Source organism: Lissotriton helveticus, chromosome 2_1, assembly GCF_964261635.1.
Source record: "Lissotriton helveticus chromosome 2_1, aLisHel1.1, whole genome shotgun sequence".
Lineage (NCBI taxonomy): Eukaryota > Metazoa > Chordata > Amphibia > Caudata > Salamandridae > Lissotriton > Lissotriton helveticus.
Window position 1 is genome coordinate 707,694,571 of NC_136059.1, and position 22,397 is coordinate 707,716,967.

Sequence of the window (22,397 nt, forward strand, 5' to 3'; positions counted from 1 at the left end):
CAATTTGCAGTTTAAAAGGCTAAGCACGGGGAAAGACTAAACGAGGCAAAAACAAGCACAAATGACTGTCCAAACAGGCTAAACACGGGGAAAGACTAAACGAGGCAAAAACAAGCACAAATGACTGTCCAAACAGGCTAAACACGGGGAAAGACTAAACGAGGCAAAAACAAGCACAAATGATTGTCCAAATAGGCTAAACACGGGGAAAGGCTAAACGAGGCAAAAACAAGCACAAATGACTGTCCAAACAGGCCGCGAGGCGGGCAGCGAGGCAGGGCACAGCGGAGGGGCACACGCAGCAGCTGGTGGCCGTGCGGCGCGGGGGTGTCCCACAAGTACTATAATTAAAACATATAATAATCATGTCGTACTTCCCTCTAGAGTTAAGGGCTGCTGTTGTAAATCTCCCACTAAAGAGAATCGGGGGGAGGGGACAAAACGAATGAAAGAGTAATTTCCCCCCATTTTATATAGGATGCTACTACCTCTTCTCTCTCTGTATAAATAATCATTGCGTGTCACTGCTCACGCACCTTGAACACGTCCTTTCCCCACTCCAGTCACAACATTTATATATATAAATATATTGGATGTTCCTAAGTGAAAGTAAGGTAAGGGTGAGGGAGAGATGTAATTAGTAAATGCTCACATATCCTTTGATGTCCCCAGTTTCTTCAGCCCGTCCAAAGGCAGCAGGTCTGCTGAGTCATTGTGCATGAACTGCACCAACTTCTTTATCCTCCTCTGTTGCACCCTGATCTCGGCCTCCTTCCTCCCCGAGTCCGACAGCATGCCCGAGTAGAACATCTCGGTTGCGGACCCCAGGGGGCATACAGCGCTCTCTCATCCAGTCTCAGCTTTCCTTAACAGCTCCCGCCCTCATTATAAAGCAGGAGACCAGGATCTCACCCAGCTCTACCGGTACTCAGAGAATTTAGGCGGGGAGTGCAGTTTGGCTTTTTGTTGTTTTTTTTGTTCACTTCGGGGCTTGCCGGCTGCCCTGTCACTCATCCTGGTGGCATCCTCAGACTGTTCTGGTGACCTTGCAGGGCAGCTTTCATGAGCTGCTCACTGACACTCTCGCAGCAATCTTCCGGGCCTCACTGAAGCTGTGGGACACCCAGCCCTGGAGATGCGGGTGTCTGTGCAGCGCTCCTCATGCCCGTGGTGGGCCTAGTTTAAATTCTAGGGCACGCGCGGCGGCACCACCATCCTCTGTGCGGTAACTCAGCCAATCCTGGTGCAGCATTAACATCGCCACTGCGCCAGGATTGGTTAAAGAGCAGGGCTAATACTGCCCATAATGAGACCCGGCTCCCCCGGGTCTCTGCCTGTGTGAGTGCTAGGGGAGGAGGAGGAGGAAAGGGGCTACTGCATGTGTTTGCATGCGTGGGCAAGTCATAAAAATGACTTGTCCTAAATGTGCACACACTGCTGCTGCCCTCCCTGCCACGCTGCTATCTGCCAGCCTGCCACTCCCTGCCTGAGGCCCGCCCCCACACCCTTCCGCGATCGCAATGACGTCACTACAGTTAGTGACTCCGACCTCACCGACCTCAAAATAAATCATTATGACTGTCGGCAGTGTCGCTACGCTGCGCTCGTAATTTTACTCAGTGACAGTCAGTGACTGTCGTCTATGGCTAGTGAGGCAACGCCCCCAATGGACGAACCGCCACTGTCACCTGGGCACCAAGTGTCCGTTTCTTTCACAGACATCGGGGATCCTTCTACTACCTTGTGGCTATGGAAAGCTGCCTACCTTTCAAATGCAGCTATACGCTGCAGCTAACATCACATGAGTGGAGTGGGATTGTTAAATTAAAAAAGAAATACGGAATAGCAGAAGCTTCCATCAATTCCACTTTTAATCCAAACATGTGACAGCCGATTGTAAAGCCGAGAAAGGTGAAAGCCAAAACACCGTTAGTCAGTCATCAAATGACCAGGCCATGGAAGTTTACATGGCTAATATAGCATCTACTCAAGAGTATAGTGCTTACAGCATAACCAAAGGGTAAGGCAAGATTTTCTTTAAAAGAACTCGGAAGCAGGGAAATGCTACCAAAAGAACAGGATTTGATTTTTGTGGCAAATGGACTTTCATTTGGAGCAAAGGTGGATAGGATACACGAATTTGCAAGCTAAATGGTTCATAACGAGCTCATGATGGGCTGTAAATCAAGAGTGATTGCGCTGCGACGCGTGTAAGCAGTAAAACACTTAGCTGATCGACTAGAACATTGAGAAGGGAAGAGTTTTTGTTGAATGCACTAAGCGGTTGCAGCATATGCAAAAAATTGCATGATGTTTAAAGTCTGTTTAAGGTGATGAATTATGAAGTGGGCATTTGTAGCACAGGCTAAATATTGTATATTTATTTTGCTCCGTTTAAGTTGATGAATTATGAAGTGGCAGAATCTGGCTGAAAGTTGGGTCTGCGGTGATTGGAATAAAAACAAAGTGATGGAAAGAATACTTCAATTAATCTCAAATACAGGTAATCGCTCAGGCTGCACTCTAGTCCATAATTTTTTCCCCACTGCTCCACACTAAACAAATATCGGCCTCATTCCTTCTCAGATAAGCATGGTCAAGCCTGAGCTGCCAGACTATGTTACCTCCAGCACAGGACCCATGTCTGGACATAACCATCACACTTGGGCATCTAATGCATCAAAATGATGAAAGGAATGCATTAATATAGCTTTATAGCCCGCCATAGCAGTCTATACTGGCCATTAAGCCCACTCCAGCGTTCAGCTAGTCCCTTTAACAAAGGAGCCGGGCGTTAATGGCCAGTATAGCCCAGCTGTGGCGGGCTAGAAGGCTATTAGAACATTTTGTCACATCAGGGCAGAATGTTCTAATTAGTAAAACAAAGGCCTCAGGGAGCCCAGGGGGATGAAATCCCCTTGGGCTCCGTGAGGTCTTTGTTTACAGCTGTTGCTATTAAAGACAACTGTTGAAATGTTGATGCACCGGGCTTCTAGCAGCCATTAGAAGCTCTTGAGCTTCTAATGGCTTCAATGGAGAGCTCAAAATTCCAATGCTCTAACTAACCTCTTCTATGCTCATGACGAGCTCAGCTCGTCATGAGGCACAGTGCATCTGCACTCATGACGAGCTGAGCTCGTCACGGCCGTTGGAACGTTGCACGCGGGGATAATTACCCCGCTGTGCTGAACGTTCGAAAAATGGGTGTGGTTGTGACGAGCTCCGCTCGTCATGAGTGCAGCTGCACTGTGCCTCATGCCGAGCTGAGCTCGTCACAAGCAAAGCGGCGCAGCGCGCGGCCCCCCTCCCCCTGCAGAGCGGGGGGAAAACACCCCACAGCGAAGGGGTTAACGTCATTCATTGGTATAGATTCAGCCAACATTACAACTCTTTGTTTTTCACCCATTGTACTGCTCTATACAGAGATCAGTCAAATTTAGTTCAGCCTTGGTCCTGCCCCACAGGGACAATCCAGCCTGAACTGCCAGTCTTAAGGGTCGAAGGCTTGGCAGTTCAGGCTGGACATCTAAACCATATTTGAAATCACACCTTCAGACAGCATACTGGGCAAAATCATTTTGGCCTACCAATCGGTCCTTTTCGATCTGAAAAGTGCCTTGTAAAAATGTGATCATTTCCTCAATGACCCTGAGTTTTCAGAAGGAATTGGATTGACTTGGCACTGTCTCGTGAAAAAAAGTTATACATTTTAAAGTAAACATTTAGAGTACCAATCGCAGTTCATATCGCAGCAACTAACATACACGCATTTGCTTCAAATCCACATAAATTCGTACTGCAAATTGAACTTAAAGTTAAACAAAGCGAAAGGGCTCAGATTCTTAACCACACATTTTCGTTTTATCAGAAAAGCAAAGAATGTATTTCCCGCACTTATAAAGTAGGCATAACAGGAGAGTTGAAGAAATGTATTTTTGAGAGAGTCGGGAAAATGATTTTCGATCACAATTGCACTTGATCAATGACCAAATCCTCGTGTTGTATTTCTTTCATATTTCAAAGCATATAACAAGGACCAACATACGAATACCCAGTTGCTTCAAAGAAAACTTCTGTGAACCTCTGCTAAAGCTCATGCGTACCAGAACAAAGAGATGCAACTTACATTTCGAGCGTTCATATGCCAGCAGCTTGTGCTTCACCAGTTCTCGCAAAACCTTATTGCAGCCACCGTGTTTCAGGCTAGCGATGGAGGCTGTCAAGCTGGCTGGAACTATCTCATGATTCTTCATGCCCATTTCAATCTAGGAAAAAGAAAGTGAATGCTAGAGCTGGTAAACTGTTTTTGAACATGTCACAACTCATAGGACCAGGGAGGAAACCCAGCTATATCCACCCTCATCTATGTATGATCCAAACAAAAAGTATAACAATGCAGTACAGAAAGTATACATGTATGTACATGTGTATTTGGTATTTCTATAGCACAAAGAGGCAGGACAGGGTGAAAGACGAGCATAAAGTCAACTACGGATTGGCGGGGTAGGTGGTTTGTGGACAGTTAATTCATCGTAATGTAGTCTTCAACTCTTTTCTAAACTGGAGCAACGTTGGGGCAGTCCTGATGGATATGGGGTTGTTGTTCCAGAGCCTGCATGCATGGAGGGAAAAGGCCTGCTGCCTTGATCTTTTCTTGTAAACACTTCTCAGTCTGCAGTCTGATGGGGTTCTGGCTGCAACTGTGCTGACAACTGCAGAGATGGCGAGCTGGTCTGCAAAGTAGGCAGGGGTGTGAGTCGTGATTGCTTTATAAATGATGCAGCTGGTTTTGGAGATGTTGCAGACCGACAAGGCAAGTCAATATTCATTCCATGAGGATGGGGGTGATGTGATCATATTTCTTTATGCCTTGGATGAAACATGATGTGGCGGACTGGGAACCCAAAGCACCCAGGCAACTTTTTTCAGACCAGCCACCCCCATACAGTACATAGCGAGTGAGCCTGGCCACTACAAAGATGATCTTTGGAGGTTTCCGCCCCCCCCCCCAAGAAAATGGGGAAAAATTGTGAACTCTACAACACGTTTATCATTATATATTCAATTGCAATAGCTTTTAAAGCATAGCAAATGATGACCTTAATGTGTACCAGGATATGGCAATCTTTGTTGGGGACCACGGTGCGATCCCCGGCACTGGCAGCAGATTAGCCCAGCACCATGTGACTCTGGGCAATACCATGCTTAATCTTCCCGACGGCGCCTAGAGACCCTTACAGGTGATTGTGTGCTTTACAAATGTGAATTATTATTATTATTATTATTATTTGTTGGGGCTCTTCAATGATTCCCTCACTATCACCCTCAAATAGTGCCTCTCATCTCTCCATAGCCCCTTGCTCACATATATTTATTTTGTTTTATAGCACCTCTCATACCAGTGCTGGGTGTCGGAGCACTTGACATCATACCCACATACAGAGACAATGAATCATACATGTGTAAATCAGTGTATAGAAAATGTCAAATAAGGCAACGGGTACGACAAGGTGTAGGATTCACATGTCATCCACAGTGGTAGGCATTTTATAAGAATGATTAGTCTAGAGAAGCACAAACTTGGGATCCAGAACATAACACAGTGGTTAGGGTTGGCTTTAATAATAAGAATGTATTTCTACACAAACAACCATTTTTAGCAATACCAGGATAATGAAAGACTGGGTAAAGCATACATTTTTAACCTGTACCATGCAGTTTGCTTGCAGCTCTTTGATGGCAGTTCGTAGCTCACTGTGCTGGATTACAATTTTAATTTATGAATTCCACAGTAACAAAATAATCTGTGACAAAAGCAGTAACCCACTGAATTATGCACTTAAGATACTGTTCTTTGATATGCATGGAATGCAGGAATATTAACCTGTGCTACCCTAGAGGAGTCAAAACTTCTCTCTCTCCAGCAGGTACAGTGATCACCAGAGGTATCTTGACACTTTTATTGTTGCCCAAAAACTGCTGGATATGCAAGGAACATTGCAGTGCTTTGAAAACTGCTGCACGGTTATAAAACTGGCCACGAACCTTCCAGCCTCCGGGGAAACGCCTGATGCCCAGAACGGCTAGTCAGGACTTGTGTCTGATGCCCCTAAGGGGTACTAGTAAGGAGTCTGAAACTCCATAGAGCAGAGCGTTACCTCCATCCAGATGCAAGAGTACTAGGGCATAAACAGAAGTTGTGATCTCACTTTCTGAAAGAAATTGTTTGACTTTCTTTAGAACAGAGATCTGGTACCAGGGTGTTTTTGTTGTATTGGCAATGTGTTCCTTGGGGGTGTGGTTGGTGCTCAGGGTCAAACCAAGTGAATTGGCATTGGGTGAAAGTTAGGATGTAAAGTCATCAAGGTTCATGCCATTGAGCCAGGTTTGTACGGTTTCTTGTTTTTTATTCTTAGCAAATAAAAGCAAGTCTGTCTTGGTTGGGTTAGAATTCAGGGAGGGGCTGTACATTCTGGTCAGGCTGAAGAGCAGTATTTGAGGAGCTGGATCTCTGAAGCAGAGGAGACTTTCAAGCAGAGTTTTCTATCATACTCCCTGTTAAATGTGGGTTGCTTGATGGCTTTAAATTACTTATTGAAGGCTGCATAAGTATTCAGATATGAAACATGCTTCAATATTTTTTCTCAATGTATAACAAATGAGAAAATATAATTTTTAAATAACTCGCCCTTCATTTCCAGGAAACAAGGGCCAAATTTATAGCGAGGTAACGCAACAAGTCACCTTGCTGCGCTGCATTACAAGGAAAGGGCAGGAATAGGCCGTATCTAGAAGAACACAACACATTCCTGTTCTTGTCCCTGCACTGTCGCCCTTTTGGCTGCTAGCACCAATCCAGCCACCCTTGCAGCATGGTGCAAAGGTGCATGCGTTGCAGACAGGATTGTTTTTGTGCAAGAAGGAACCCCTTCCTGCTCACAAAACAATCCAGAGAGGCAAACTCCTCTTTCTATGTGTACTGCAGAATGCTGTATGCATAGAAAGAGGAAGGAATGAGGAGAAATAAAGATATTTCTCCCTGTTATGCCTCACCAGGGGAGACTTAGCCTTTTGGCGCATTCCCAGGTTTCCCAGTTCTGGTAAATCTGGAAATGCATCGAAAACGATGAGAATTGCATGGGAACACTCGTGCGACGCCCATAGAATGCATCCCTGATGCATAGTTAGCCAACGCAGCGATTTGAACGGTGTTGCTTTACTCGAGATTTATGAAGCCTCTCAATGCAACGCAAGGTGACCTTGCGTGGCTTCAAATCTCTTTTTTGTGTTTCTTTGCTCTTGCACCACGTTGCATGGTGCAAGAGTGACGGGAGGGGGCTCTTAAATATGCCTCCAAGTACATTACAAACAGAAGCCGGACATTATATGGATACCGCAAGACACTGATGAATTCCATGATCATACAGAGGCGTGAGGTCCTGTCTAAGGGCATTATACTCAAATGAGACTTGCTTTTACCTTTATGTGCGTACCCACGTTGATGCAATGCTATTTCTTATAATCAGTGGGCAAAACAGAAACTACACTATATCAAACCACACTTTACTAGAATAATAGAATTGAGGGGTTGTGCCACCTGGAAGCCAAAAGGGGAACAGCACCTGCTGTTATGAACCTACTGGATTGTAGAAATTGTGTGGCAACATTACTTTATTATTACAAGACTGTTCTAGCATCAGAGCAGGCCTGTAATACGAAAACGTTATGGACAAATTATATAGGCTTATAATTTCACCAACCTTTATCTCTAGTGATTAAACTTCCACAAGAAAAAATATAATTTCATAAAACAAAACCATTGACGCTTGTGATGAAAATTACAAAAACAGAAGCATATTTGTCCAAACAATAGCTTTAACATGTAGCTATAGATAAATACAGAAGAAGCGCTAATTCCAAGGATTTCAACACTACCCTAGTATCTATATCTTCTATCATAACTTACCTACTGTATCCCAGTAAAGACTGAAGGGCCCATTAGGATGGCGGGCGGACTTTCGTCCACCCGCCACCCTAGCGGTGCTGAGACCGGCTGCCAGTGGTGCGGCGGTCCCGCACCGGCGATCAGGATACCACCGCGGCATCCTCCATTCCCAGCATTGTGGCGGGCGATGCTCACAGCACCATCCGCCACAATGCTGGGAATGCACTGTGTGCATTGTCATGAACAAGGTGACAGGCACCGCGAGGGGCCTGCCACAATGTCCATGACTATGCATGCCCGTTGCCGCCACGAAAAGGCTGCTTCCCACTCCCATGCTGATATGGATGGCGGTGTCTAGCAGACACCGCCACCATATATAGCCCCGTTTCCGCCCGTTCGACTGGTCAAACGGCAGAAAAACGGCAGACGGTCTTTCCGGCCGCCTGCGTCCCCACCGCCATATTAATATGCCGGGGAAAATGGGTGGCGGGCGGGGTAAGATGTAGGGCGGAGCTTCCCCGCCATGCGGGCGGTGGCGATCTGCCCTACATCCTAATGGACCCCTGAGTCTTCTTACTCCACTGGTGCATCTAATAATTTACATGCATTTTCAAAATGTGCTTTTTAAAATGCTGGTCTACGTACACTACTAAAAAGATGAGTGCTAGTTCCCTGGTGCAACCACTTGTATGCTCCCTAGAGCTTATCAAAGGGTCCAAAGTGAGTCTCAATACATGAATAAACAAACTATACCCGTTTTCTTTCATAGTTTCAAGAAGACATGTTAAGCAATGAAACCTTAGTGTAGTGTACTCACTAGCTTGATAAATGTAATCAAATGCTTTAACTCCTCGAATGCTACTGAGAGGAAATTACAGTTAAACCCACCAGGGGTTGGGGGAAGATCAGGTGCAAAACTTGGAAGTCCCCACAAAGCCCTCTATCCTCACTCCAGTTTAAATGTTGTTAATGCAGAAACAGCTCTCACCATCAGTCTCAATCAATAGCGATCTTCTCACCACTAGTGAATCTTTCTGGGCCTACTACTAGCTTTCTCTCCTCTACCTCAATGAGTTCATATTCCACAGCATCAACTATTGTTCCCTAGTTCGTCACCTTGCAGACATTTTTGATCTTATCCAGGACAATGCAACCCAACACTTTATTTCTTACTGAAATTTGGCTAGGCCAGTCCACAGCAGCGGAATCCACTTTAGCGCTTCCCCCTGGCTATTATTTGAAGAACTTTAATAGGCCCAGTGGAAGAGAAGGCAGCACTGCTGTCATCTATGAAAATACGCTGGCTTGTAGCCTCATTCAATATTCCATCTCTGACTGTGAAAGAGCCTTCTTTATAATTTCTCCCAACTATAATTTTAGTTTTCTGAACTTTTAACCCATCATCCCGGACCCCTCCATAGGTGTTGACTATCTTTATAGCACACTTGGTTATCAAGCTAGCCAATTTTAATATTTCTGGTAATCGTAATCTGCATCTGGATGCCTAACACGATCGCGACATCCCCATTTTTATAAACTATCTTGAGCTATGTAGCTAACCCAATTAGTTAAGGGTGCCACGCATTCCGCTGGCCATCTTTTAGACCCGGTCTTGTCAAACCTTAGCACCCTATAGGCTACCTCCCCTCTTACCATTTTGTGGATCGACTATTTTATAATCTATCTGTCCATCTGCTTACCTCCGCCAAGCAGCTTCTTGGGATTTGAATTCAACCTGTACACGCCCTTGCCACAAGCTTAACTTCAAAAATTCAGGAACTTTATTAAGGTAAGCTGCCCACACGTGGCTGTTAATATGGAAAAAGTCAATGCTAAAACGATGCATTCATTTATGAGAATGAAATCATGTCTTTATTAACAAATTCACCTGTTGTGAACTCCACAAGTTGTGAACCAAGGACAGAGGTCACTGATTGATAGGTCACAGGTGAGGTGGCATGTAGCCTGCAGACAAACGCACGGACAGTAAACCTTAGATCAATTCCACAGATTGGCGCAGCAACACTAGAATGGTCTAGGGAGATTGACCCTAATAAACCACACATTGACAGATGGGATACACACTTTCCTATAACACCATAAAGTAAGATGCCACATCAGTTTGGAACATATAGCCAATCAGGACACAGCAATCACGTGCTCCCCATGTCAGACATCTGGACATGTTTTCCACAGACAGGTAAGGTCAAGTCCCACCTGTATTTTCCATTAGACAATTAATTTATGACTCCAAATGGAGCAACTTACATTTCTCATCATACATGGATCACCTGAAACTTTTATTGCCTACAATAAAATGTATAAAAAGAGGTCGCGGACCAACAGATTGTAATTTGTGACAGTCCTCAGAATCTGCTCCTGTAACTATTCTCCTGGCCACACTTTTTAATTCAGGGATGTGGAATTCCTATAGCCCGACGCCAGGGACATATTTTTTGGAGTCAAGGGCAACAAGTTTTAATGTGCACTTTGTCCTTGGAACAAGTAGGCCCAACCCCCTGCAGCACAAACCCTTTGGCTGCCAGTTTACAGTAACACATGTGGATCAGGGAAGGGCATTCTTTACAATTAAGGTAAAGTGTGTGTTATATGTAATATGTGCGTTAATGCTGTTCAAACTTGTATATATTGTTCATTAACACAAAGCCTTTATTATTAGGGTGAGCACTAAAAGTAAATGTTTTAAGCTCAGCCTGCACTACTGACGGTGGTTCCAGTATAAAAGTGTACACACATTTTAAAAGTTTAGTAATATGAGGCTCTGTATAATGCACCCAGAATGCTCTCTGATTATATGCAAATATTTGCAGAAGCTTGAAAGCAAGAGTAATGATTCTTTGCTTTCAAAATAAAAAGTTCACTAAAAAATGCATGCAAGAAAAGAAAACATTTAGCTAAAGTACTGTAAGATTTTAGGTACCGTATCTTTGCAGCATCGTTTAATAACATGTTGATGTATGTTAGTATTTCCCAAAAATATTCAGAATGGAAAATCAGTGTAACCGGTTTAAATACGAATATGGAAAACAAAAATAAACAAGCATTGGCAAAGCTAGTGGATCTGAAATTGGTGGTCAGCCTTTTGGTTTTGGCAAGGCGTTACTTGTTTAGGCATGGTTTTTGTAAAACATTAACAGTGTGGGAGCTGCTGGGTCCCCACCATTCTAACAAGCACAGGCAAAAGCAAACCGCTGCCACAGCGGATCTGGGCACTGAACAAAACTACATTGTGTGCCAATATGCTCCCTATAAAAGAGAAAAATACTTCTGTACAGGTTTTAAATAATTCTAAAGGAATTGAGTCTTCTCCAGTAGCTTTTCCAGAAGTCAAAGAATTAATAGCCATTCTGATTTCTGCCAATGTAATGTCACGCATTAATTGATCCGATTGTTCTTCCTCCATAGTAATAACTTTATTTAACCTTAAATATCTTTTGATATTATCTTCGCTAACCTTGCATTCCGGGGTGTATAGCTCTTGATAGTAGTGAGCAAATTGCTGTAGTATTGATTTAGGCTCCTGGAACATTTGACTATTGGCCCCTTTGATTTCTCTATTAGCCATTTCACACGATCTTCAGCCACTTTATATGCTAAAATTTTACCTATCCCATCAGCCCCTTCATACTGATCTAATTGATTTTTTTTAAGTTTGATAATGTTTTTCCCTAAATACATTTTTTACCGCTGATTTTAGATCTATTAATTTAAAAAGTTTAATTCTTCCACACTATCCCCTTTTAATAGAGCTTCGGATAATAGATTTTCAGTATGAAGTATATCAGCTACCATTTTCTCATTTTCACACCTACGTTCCTTGTTTTGTCGCCAAATATACTGTTGTGTAAATCCGCGAATACTCGCTTTACATGCATCCCATACTATCATTGGTAATGCTGAATAAATGTTTAGTCCAATGAATTCTTTTATATGTTCTTTAAATAAATTTAAAACTCAGAATCCAAAAATAAATATCTGGGAAATGAAAAAGAACGAGGAGTTTGTCTTTCAGTCGTTACGTCAAATGACAAAAGAATAGGGTTATGGTCCGAGGTAACTCTTGGACATATTACCATAGTACTAGTTTCGAGAGTGGCATCCGAAATCCAGACCATATCAATGCGTGAGCATAATTTGTGCGCAGCAGAGTAATAAGTATAACCAGCTATGTTAGGATATAAGTATCTCCAAGCATCTTTAATTAAATGAATTGCTGCAAGATCCCTAATTGCAGCCCTAGTCTTTCGCATTCTCTGAAATGAACCCCTTCTAATTGTGTCTAAATTATAATCCATAATACAATTAAAATCTCCCAATACTATACACTCCCCTTCCCAGCTAAGCAGCTCCAAATTAATTTGGTCAATAATTCCAGGTTCATCCGAGTTAGACGCATAAATGCCGCAAATTATATATTCACGCCCTTCTATTGTTATCTGAGCAATGGCCCATCTGCCAATCTTATCAGTTAATGTTTTGTTAGTTTCAACTTTAAACTGCTTATGTTTAAGAATTGCTACCCCCCGAATTGAGGCATTATAATCAGTACAAACCAAAGTGTCATAACCCAATTGTTTAAGTAATTTTCTATCTTTGAATGCTATATGAGTCTCAGTTAATACTGCTATCTGAGGATTATACGTTTTCAGTTCCTCGAACACAAGACTTCTTTTAACCCTACTGTTCAAACCCGCAACATTCCAAACCATACACTTTAATTGATACATTTAATAAAATAAATTTTTCTGTCCTTAAACTCAGGATACCAAAAAAAAAAAATCAGCCTTGCTATATCTTATTATTATCCAACTACTTGTCCCGATGATGCCTTTTTTACCCTAACCCTCCTCCCCCGCCCACCCCCTACCTTGCAGCTCTCTGCCCCACCCCCTACCATTTCTGTGCCTACGAGCAGGTCCCCCCATTAACTCAGCTGCCGCTGTATTGGCAGCAAAGAAGCGGAGTCACGGCCCGAGGATCCGGCCATACAATACCACAAGCTCAAGACCATGTATCATATTTTACAGTATCTTGCGTAAGAGCATAAGCAAAAAGAGAAAGACAAGAAGAAAAAGAGACGGAGAAAGAGAAAAACCAAAGAAAAAAGGAAAAGCAGCAATAAAAAAAAAAAAAAATGATTTAACTGCAAATGCAGTTAAAAAAATGACTCAATCTATATAGAGGATAATTCAGCATTGCTCATTAGTCAATACATATGATATAATTCACTGTCCATTTTTCTCCGTCTTCCATTTACAAATAATTTGCTCAACCTCCCTTTCTTCCGAAAAATAGTATGCACGACCATTCTTTAAGACCTTTAATTTGGCTGGTTCTTGCAAAAAGGCTTGACCCCCCCCCCAATTCCTTTATTGGATCGATATACTGTCGAAGTTTCCATCGACGCTCCATTGTAAGTTTACTCAAATCCGATCTAACAAAGAAAGTAACTGAATCAATGGTAACAGGGGTGTGTGTTCTTGCCTTCAATGAAATTGCTTGGCGAAGCAAAAAATTACCAATACAGATCAGCATAGGACGCGGATACTGGCTACCCTTATTTCTTTGGATCTGAGGAAGTCGGTGGGCTTGTTGTATTGGTGAGTCCAAATCCCAGTCCAATAACTTAGGAAATGCTTTCTGGAATAAGTGAACCATATATGCCCTGGGATCGGCTCCTTTGGCCCCTTCCACTATACCAAATATTCAAAGGTTCTGTCTTCGTTGTCTGTTTTCCAAATCTTCCAGTTTGGATTGCATTTGACAGATCTGAGACTCATGTTTATTCACTGCAATCTCAGAATGAGCTGACTTCTCATCCGTTATAACAACCCTTTGTTGTAGCTCTTCCATCTCCTGGGGTATAGCCCCTAATTTGCAAGACATCTCCTGAAGCGTTGACTGGGTCTTGCTACTATCCTCCCGCATCTGTTGGTAATGTGACTGAGCTTTGTGTTTTTGCTCACTGAGTAGCTGCAGAATCATCTGGAATGACCAGGATACCTCCCCATGAAGATTCCAATCATTAGATGTATCATTTCGAGAGATGTTTAAAGAAGGTGTATCGCTAATGTTATCTGTCCCCATCAGAGCAGAGTCAGTATCTTTTGTCACTATTACACCTGCGGTTTCGGATACCGAGTTAGAAAAAGGAGTCATCCGCTTTACCACCACCTGGGAGGTAGACGGAGAGGATGAAGAAATCTCCGTCGTTTCCAATGTAGTAGTCGGGGTATCACCTCCATTTACCAATACCACTACAGGAGTAGTCTCATCTCCCAGGCAGTTTATTCCCCCTGGCATAACACCTGCCTCAGCAAGGCTGTTCCCGGAGAGCCTTAATGCCATGGATTTAACTCCACCTTTAGCTTGTACCCATTTCCTTATAGGTCTATTCTCTGCTATAACTTTAGCCGTAGTAAATTTTGATTTGCTTATAATCTTCTTCACCTTTTCCTTGCCTTTGCTATCATCCTTTCTTAACACTGTTGATTTTGTCCTTAGCAGAGCGCGAAGGTGTATTATTGCCTGGAACAGGGGAGTCACTATAATCCTCATCCGTTTCGGTCCCCTCCAAATGTATAGTCTCCATTCCCCCATTGGCTTCCCTGATTATCTCCTCTCTTATTATTGTCTGTCCAGCCTCCATTGCTACCACCTCACTTTCAGTCAGTTCTTTAACACAAAGATCCTCTGACATCTACGTTAGCAAATCTGAAGCGAGTATAGGTGAGATCGGATTAACATTGGCATTGCAGCGATCAAAAGTCTCTGACTGAACCTCTGCCTGAAACTAAATATCTACACTGGCAGTACAGTCTTTTAATGGTGTGGCATTCACTACCTCAGTATCTTTAGAAAGACCGGCATCCGTTTTTAATGCGGTAATTGCAGTGATATTCTCTTCATTTATTGAGGTGGCAAGAATGTTGCACGGTGAACCCAAGGAATCAGAAGTGTCTGACATCACTGTAAAATCACCAGTAGCTGACTTCAAAGCGCTTTCCTCGGGAGCCAAATTAGCTTTTACCAGGAGCAGCAGGGGTGGTTTACTAACATTCACCCCAGGTTTCTCCGGTTTTCCCATTTTTCTCCCCCCGTCTGGAATTTTCACTGCTGGTCCCTCCATAGTAGCTCCTGCCGCCGCTACTGCAGATGTCGCATCGTCATCCAAGGTTTTATTTGCCCGTCTGTTTCAGATTTCGCGCATTTCTAGTTAGGGGTTTTGGTGCCATTATGAAGCGCTCCATTAACAACCCAGAGCCAGAGCCAAACCCCCAATAAGTTCGAAAGTTGAGCCAGTCAAGTGCCACCCCCCCCTTGAAGCTACAGGGTAGATACGCGGGAGCCCGAATGACCGCAGCAGTTCTCTTACCCGGCTCTCAATCAGCCTCAGACGCCGCATCCAGCTCCCGCCCTGCTCCTACTCCACGTTCTATTGACGTCGTACTTTCAATCAGCCGCTTTCTAACAACCGCCTCCGACCCAGCTCCGTGATCCCTTGCAGCCGCGGAATAGACAGACCGCTCCTCCCCTACTGCAGGTATCTTCGGCTCCCGCGCGGTTCTCCACCGCTACTGCTCCACCCACTGCTTTAGCTCCGCGTTCTCTGATGCCAAAAAGTCGGTAAGGCACTCTCACTCAGTCGTTGCTCGACCGCAGATAACTTTCTCCGCCACTGCTCCGCTTGTCCCGAAGCAATATCTCGGAAAAGTACGTTCAAATTAGATCCTGGCCGATTAAAGAACAGCGAGCCATAGCAAGCACGTCCGGACCCTCAGCGTTCGTTCTCCGCTCTGGCGGCGGCAATCCCCCATCTTGGACCTCAAGTCCTCATTCACCGCTATTAGCGAAGGTCATTCAAGCAATTGGTAAGGGGGATCAAGCGCCAAGGTCTTGGAACTCCACTCAAATTATCTTTTTTCTAAAGAAGGGCAAACCAGCTTATGAAAGAGGGTCATATAGACCTATCTCGCTTATAAACAACGATGCAAAAATATTTGCATAGATACTAGCAACTAGGCTGGCACCATTGATGTCACAATAAGTATCACCCCAGCAACATGGGTTTATCCCTAAGAGAGATACTACGGCGCACATTAACATGGCCATTATGGCTTTTGATTTTGCACGGATCAAGCCAACCCCACTCGGTATGATTTTATTAGATGCAGAAAAAGCATTTGACCGAGTGGGGTGGGGCTTTCTCTGGGCCACATTATCTGCATTTGGTATAAAGGGTCAATTTCTGAAAAGGATCCAATCATTATATGATGAGCCTATTGACAAAGTCTGTTATATGGGCAAATGTTCTCCTACTTTTTCGATCAAACGTGGGACAAGACAGGGGTGTCCTCTGTCACCTTTGTTATTTGCCCTTATAATGGAACCCTTTTTGACTGTGCTGCAGAGTCAAGATCAGATTTCTCCATTTGTAAATGGCGTAGACTCTCTTAAAATAACTGTCTACGCAGACGATGTTGCGGTTTATTCCACTAATGTATCTGAAGCACTGAAGGGTATAATAACAGAGGCAAGGGAATTTGGTTTGGTGTCGGGATACAGGCTTAACACTGGCAAGACCAAAATTGTTATGAATTATATGTCACCAAGACCAGTGACCGGGATTTGTGATGTAGCTACTTATCTGGGGTTTAAAATCTCCACGAATATCAACTCAATACTTGCTCTTAACTATGAGCCACTGCTAAAAGAAACTGTTGTTTTATTTAAGAAATGGCACAAGCTACCCTTAAGTATTATTGGCCGAATAAATTTGGTCAAAATGAAGATAGCGCCAAAATATTTATATCTTTTTCGATCTATCCCCTTACGGATTAACAATTCCTATTTCAATAGATTAGACGGCATTATCAGCAGTTTTATTTGGGAGTATAAGAAAGCTTGTCGAGCTGTTACATTGCTTAAACTCCCATATAATCAAGGAGGATTGTCTCTGCCGTACTTCAAATTTTACTATTGGTCTACCTTTTTGACTCGATTTCGAAGCTTGATCATTCCTGAGAAATGTTTGTACTTCCACAGAGTCACGCTGGGTGAGGATGTAAATATGTTCCTTTACAGACTAAACGACCCTAATTACTTAAACGCGTGAAATTCAAGACGGTACGAGATACTGTTAGTATATGGCGCTCTATCCTTGTAAAGTGTAAAACCTCTCTCTTCCATTTTGGTATTCCCTTGTGGCTTAATCCGGGTTTACCAGGAATCTTTCATGATACAGCTGGATTAGCGTTGTCAGATTCCGGTATTAAAAAATTGGGAGACTTATATGACCATCAGGGTTTTTTTACATTTGAAAGGTTGAAGGTATGCTATAATCTCACAGAAGAGGCTCAATTTAAATATTATCAAATTAGAGATTATTTAGTGTGGAAACTAGGATTGACTAGTATTTTGGACTCTGATTTATGGAATTGCATTTATAAAGAAGCTGATAAAGCATGGATTAGCATGGGATATAAAAAAAATTCTGGTTTTAGAAATGATGACTCCACAAAATTATCTGAGAAATGTAGTAGAAAGCTGGGTACTGATGTGACCCCTAACTTGATTACCTCTTCTTTAAATAGCTTAAACCGTTCCGTCTATTCTTCTAGTCTAAAGTTGCAGTTATTTAAAACTATCTGCCAACTTCACTACACGCCAGATAGGATTTTAAAATGGGCTAATAATAATAGCACTAGCGATCGTATGAAGTGTCCAAAATGTAACTTAAGATCAGCTGATATTATCCACATGTTTTTTACATGTCCGCAATGGAGTGATTTTTGGAATGGTATAACTAGAATTAGGTCTACAAAACTGTCATGTCCAATAGTACTGACATCTGTCGACGTGCTTGTCGGCACCTCTAAAGCGAACAGCTCAGCGCGTGATCTGTTGAATATTTTAATTTCATGCGCTAGACTGATAGTAGCTAGGGTCTGGATTCAACATAACCCACCGACGGTTCAGGAATGGTGGAGCCTTGTAAAGGAAATATATATTATGGAAATATATATTATGGAACGGTCCTTAGCAACAACAAGAGGTATTCAAACAAAAGTGAAAGTTGATAGGATTTGGGGAATATTTATGTCATGATATTCGTTTATATATATATTTTATTTTTTTATTTATTAAACGTCCTTAATATCGTTTGATCTATGCACTGCCTTGCTGGAAATACTGTAATGCATCAATTATTTCTGACGTTTGTATGAAATGTTTCTTTTCATTTTTCCTTTGTTATGTGCTTGTCCCTTTTGATGCAAATAAAATATATATTTTTTTTAAACTAAAAGAGAAAAATACACTCACTTACAGGGACGCCAGCTGATAGACAGACGGAGAGAGATAGAATAAAAAACAAAACAAAAGGTCATGGTTAACGCCAGGCCTAATTAGAGGCCCAAATAAATAAAGTCTCAAAAGTGCATCCATGGTATATATCCTTGCATTAAGTACATATGTACAGTTTCCATGAATTCACAAGAATTTACAGAAGTAGGCCAAGAAATAGTACTCCCAGAAAATATTTGTGATCTTCATTTTAGCATGAGCAAATATGCAGGTGTAGATTTGCTTATGTGAAAATCTGAATGTTTTCAAGTTCACTTTTCCTCCAACCACTTTTTTCCCAACCCTGGAAGAAGTTTTAAGTCTGCCACCGTCAGTAGTAAATTTCCAGACTAAAAAGGGCATTCCAACCCTGTAACTATTGCTTACCACTACCTTCAGCCCCAGCATGTAGACCTGCAGAAACATAGCAGCTTAAGGGAATTGCCAGTATTCAAACACTACTATGGTATGAACCCTGGCATAATCAGAGAGGCTATATCAGAACTCTTATATAATGAGATTGCTGCAGAATTTGTTGCCGCATTACATGGCACAAAGGGGACAAGTTGATTTTGTTACAGGACAAGTAGATTTACTAAGCAGCCTGCCCCATGGACAAGTAGATGTTTTATTAAATTCTACACCCCTGTTAATTAAACAAAATGTTCCTGTTTTGTCAAACGCCTCTTGTCTCTTGTTTTATTCAAGGTATTTCATGTTCAAGTAACATGGCCTCAAATGTGGAGGAAGCCAACAATTCTTTGCAATCCTGGCTTATGCAACCTGCATTTTCAAACTTTACACCTTACACAGTACTTATTAAAATTGGTGGTTATATAGAAAATTAGTAAGAAATGAGAATGCATTTTTATGTACTCAGAGAAGTAAACCAGGAACCCTTGAAGATTGATACAAAAAGATAATTTATAAAACTTTTGAGCTGCTGTTAAAAATGTAGTCTATGTACACAAGGGAAACCCAAAGATCATAAGGGACCATGGGTACTTGAGTAATTCTAGAGACAATAGCCCCTTAACAAAAAATGAAATACAGTCGTTCTGGATACAAAAATCAGGTCCATAAACAGATAAAATGATCAGAGTTTTTAATTTTATTACGACAATTCAAACAAAAATTTGAATTACCCCAGCCAGAGTAATTTAAAAAAAACAAAGATCAGGAGAGCAAAATAACTATGAACTAAAACAAAAAATGAGCAAAAAACCCATAAAATGTACAGAAAACCAGGTGTTAAAAACTGACAACAAAAAACATAGACATATACAGGCAAGCAAACAGTGACCAATGTTTAATAACACCTTTAGGTCACTTCTTTTTAAAAGAAAAAAACACTACTGCACCGAAAACAAAAATACTACAAAGCATGGTGTAATGGGTCAGAGTGTATGTCGACGACGTTTCGATCCTTTAGAAATATGGGCTCATCATCAGGACTGATGCTCAGTTACCTGGCATGGTATCAATTGATATATTGCATAAAGCACCTGATTTTTCAAAAATCTGTAATTAAGCAAACAACAGACTTTTTCAACACAATTAGTGACTCTCCATGAGTATAATACGGAGATGAAGCACAAAGGTAGTGCACTGTTGTATCCAAAAATTGTGGTGGATTTGGGAGAAATCCAAATATACACTCTTATAATGATACGATCAATTTTAGTACTGCTTCTAGTAACAAGCGTTTTCAATACGATGCGAGAGTAAACCTCAAGTGGGAATCAATGCCTTAATAGAGAAGTGGTCCTGAATGAAACAGCATGCGTGTCATGCTGACTAAAATGTATCTTATCGTTATATTGGTGTATATTTGGATTTCATTTTTTTGGGGGGGCGGGCCGTTGACTCTAGAGCTAAAAATGTAATACACTGAAAGTAATGATGGTTTGAAGGACTGCATGTCACAAGTCTAATTCCAAGCAAGTCCCATTTACCTTTACATCCTTCGGAGGTCACTGTAAGAACTATTACATTAAATTAGGTAACAAACGTCCTTAATTTACAGCTCATAGAAACAGCACAATTACAAATAGTCACTAATGCTGGGAGTATTATCCAAATTCCTCTCTAGAGAAAAGTGCACATCAACTTTAAAGTCTTCTTGGAAGGCCAAAGGACACTCCTCAACTTTCTTTTTTTTTTTATCAGTAAAGTAGTTCAGCATGGATTCTTAGACCTTTAGGGGTGTGCTTTGGTGCAGCCTTTGTCTGCAAGTGTTAGCTTTGTCCACTGGAGCAGACACCAGCCACCAATACTCATCAAGCTTTTCCATATGGCATGTGTGTATAACTATGGTTGCTGTTCAATCTGTGTTTTGAATAATCCCAATTGAGGGTGCTCAAAACAGGTTAATTGCATTGTGACCTTAAGTCAAAGGATGCATGTATATGGTGTGAAAAAAGGTTGCACGTGTCCACATGTGATCTCGTCTAGCCTTATTTGTGCAGTCTATCAATTCATACACTTTGGGTAATCCCAAACTAGCAGACTGCAAGAGCGTCAGTCAAAGGTGATTCGACTTTATGAATTTCCTTTAAGTCTGCATGGCGGTCACCCATCCTTTAACGAGCGATTGCGTGCCTCTGATGGTGCGCCACTTGATTTATACTCTGTGGGATCCGTTCTGCCGTTTACAAAATGTACAAATATACAAGAGCACTTTGAGGGGTATTCATTTTGTGATCTATCTTTTGGGCCTAGTTTGTTTTTCCGAGACCTGGTGAGACATGCATAGCTACAGGAAAGGTATCCTGTTTGTAGCAATCTCTTAAACAACCACTGTGTGAAGGTCAATCGTTTGGTCAGGGAGTCTGTACAGAAAGAGTAATCTAACATCTAATCTGAGTAATTATTTAACAAACTTGCATAGTATAGGTAAACACTGAAGCAAATAGGCTTTACTGGATTAAATGGGATGCAAAGCTATATAATGCACTAAGTATACTTTTGTTGTTGTTGTTGTTTTTTACAGTAAAATCTCTTCAGGCTACAGTGCTAATAAATTTATGACATTTTAGAGGTTCTATAGGGTTGGGGACAATGAAATGCCTCAAGGAGAAATTTGTGGCTTCAAACTGAGACACAGCAGCTCACAATAAATAGCTATTTAAATATTTAAAGGTAGATAGCTTTAAAAACACATACAGGAAATAAAACCAGGTTCCAGTAGACCGAATGGTCTTGAAGATAGGACTGCAAATAGGCTGAAGAAAAAGGCAGCCTTGGATAAATTGGAGAACAAAGCTACTTCAGGCTTTTCTGCACCAGAACATTCTTGATCTATTCATAGTGCTAAAGGTAGATCTTTAGTACGATCCTACAAATAAATGCCATAAGGTTCAGTGCATCTAAGTTTCCACCAAAAAGTGTGAGTGAAAATGGTGGTGGGGAAGACTTGAAGGAGGGAAGTAAGTAGTGGGAAAGGAACAGAGGGATGAGGAGGAGAAGTAATGTAACATAAGAGGACATACAATGAGGGAGAAGGGTGCATGATGTTATGTCACACTGGATTGCTTTCACCACTGTGGTAAATGTTCTTGACTGTGTCCCTTAAATGGTGTCCTCTAGGAATGTAATTGTCTCTTGGCATTTGATTGGTGCAAAAATAATGTTCCCATGGAATATGAAGGATGTAGGGATGAGTGACACTATTCAGACTTAAAACTTGCGAACAATGAAAACAATTCTAAAATAGGGAACAAGGTAAAAGAGAGAAAAAGTCACTAAGTACTGCCCTCACCACCATCCTGATAGGCCATGTCCTCTCAAGGAGGCAGAGTAAATGAGGCCATTAGCATGCAACATGCTACCTAGCCATATACAATACAGCCAGGGTCGATAAGTGGCCTCTTGCAACTCAACAGGCTGCGTAGAGGAAAATGCTTTGGTAGATTCCTAGAAAACTCATCAAAGCACTGACGACTCTCAGACCTGGAAAGTGAAAACCTGTGGACAGAGATACAGCTTAATTTTCTGGGCTGCGCAAAGTGGTCAGTTCCCAGGGGTGGAGGTGTCAAGGATCAGAAGCTGTACCCACCATCATACGAGCACCTATCCTTGTAGGCTG

The 22,397-nt window shown here is 42.1% G+C and overlaps 1 protein-coding gene across 1 annotated transcript in view; it reads right to left on the bottom strand.

Moving 5' to 3' along the window:
* RIOK2 (RIO kinase 2) overlaps nt 1-22,397 on the bottom strand; it is a 149,342-nt gene that overhangs the window by 118,573 nt on the left and 8,372 nt on the right. The window contains exon 2 of the mRNA XM_078675435.1: nt 4,127-4,265. Within this exon, the coding sequence (XP_078531561.1) occupies nt 4,127-4,265 (139 nt within the window). The remainder of the gene's footprint in view (nt 1-4,126; nt 4,266-22,397) is intronic.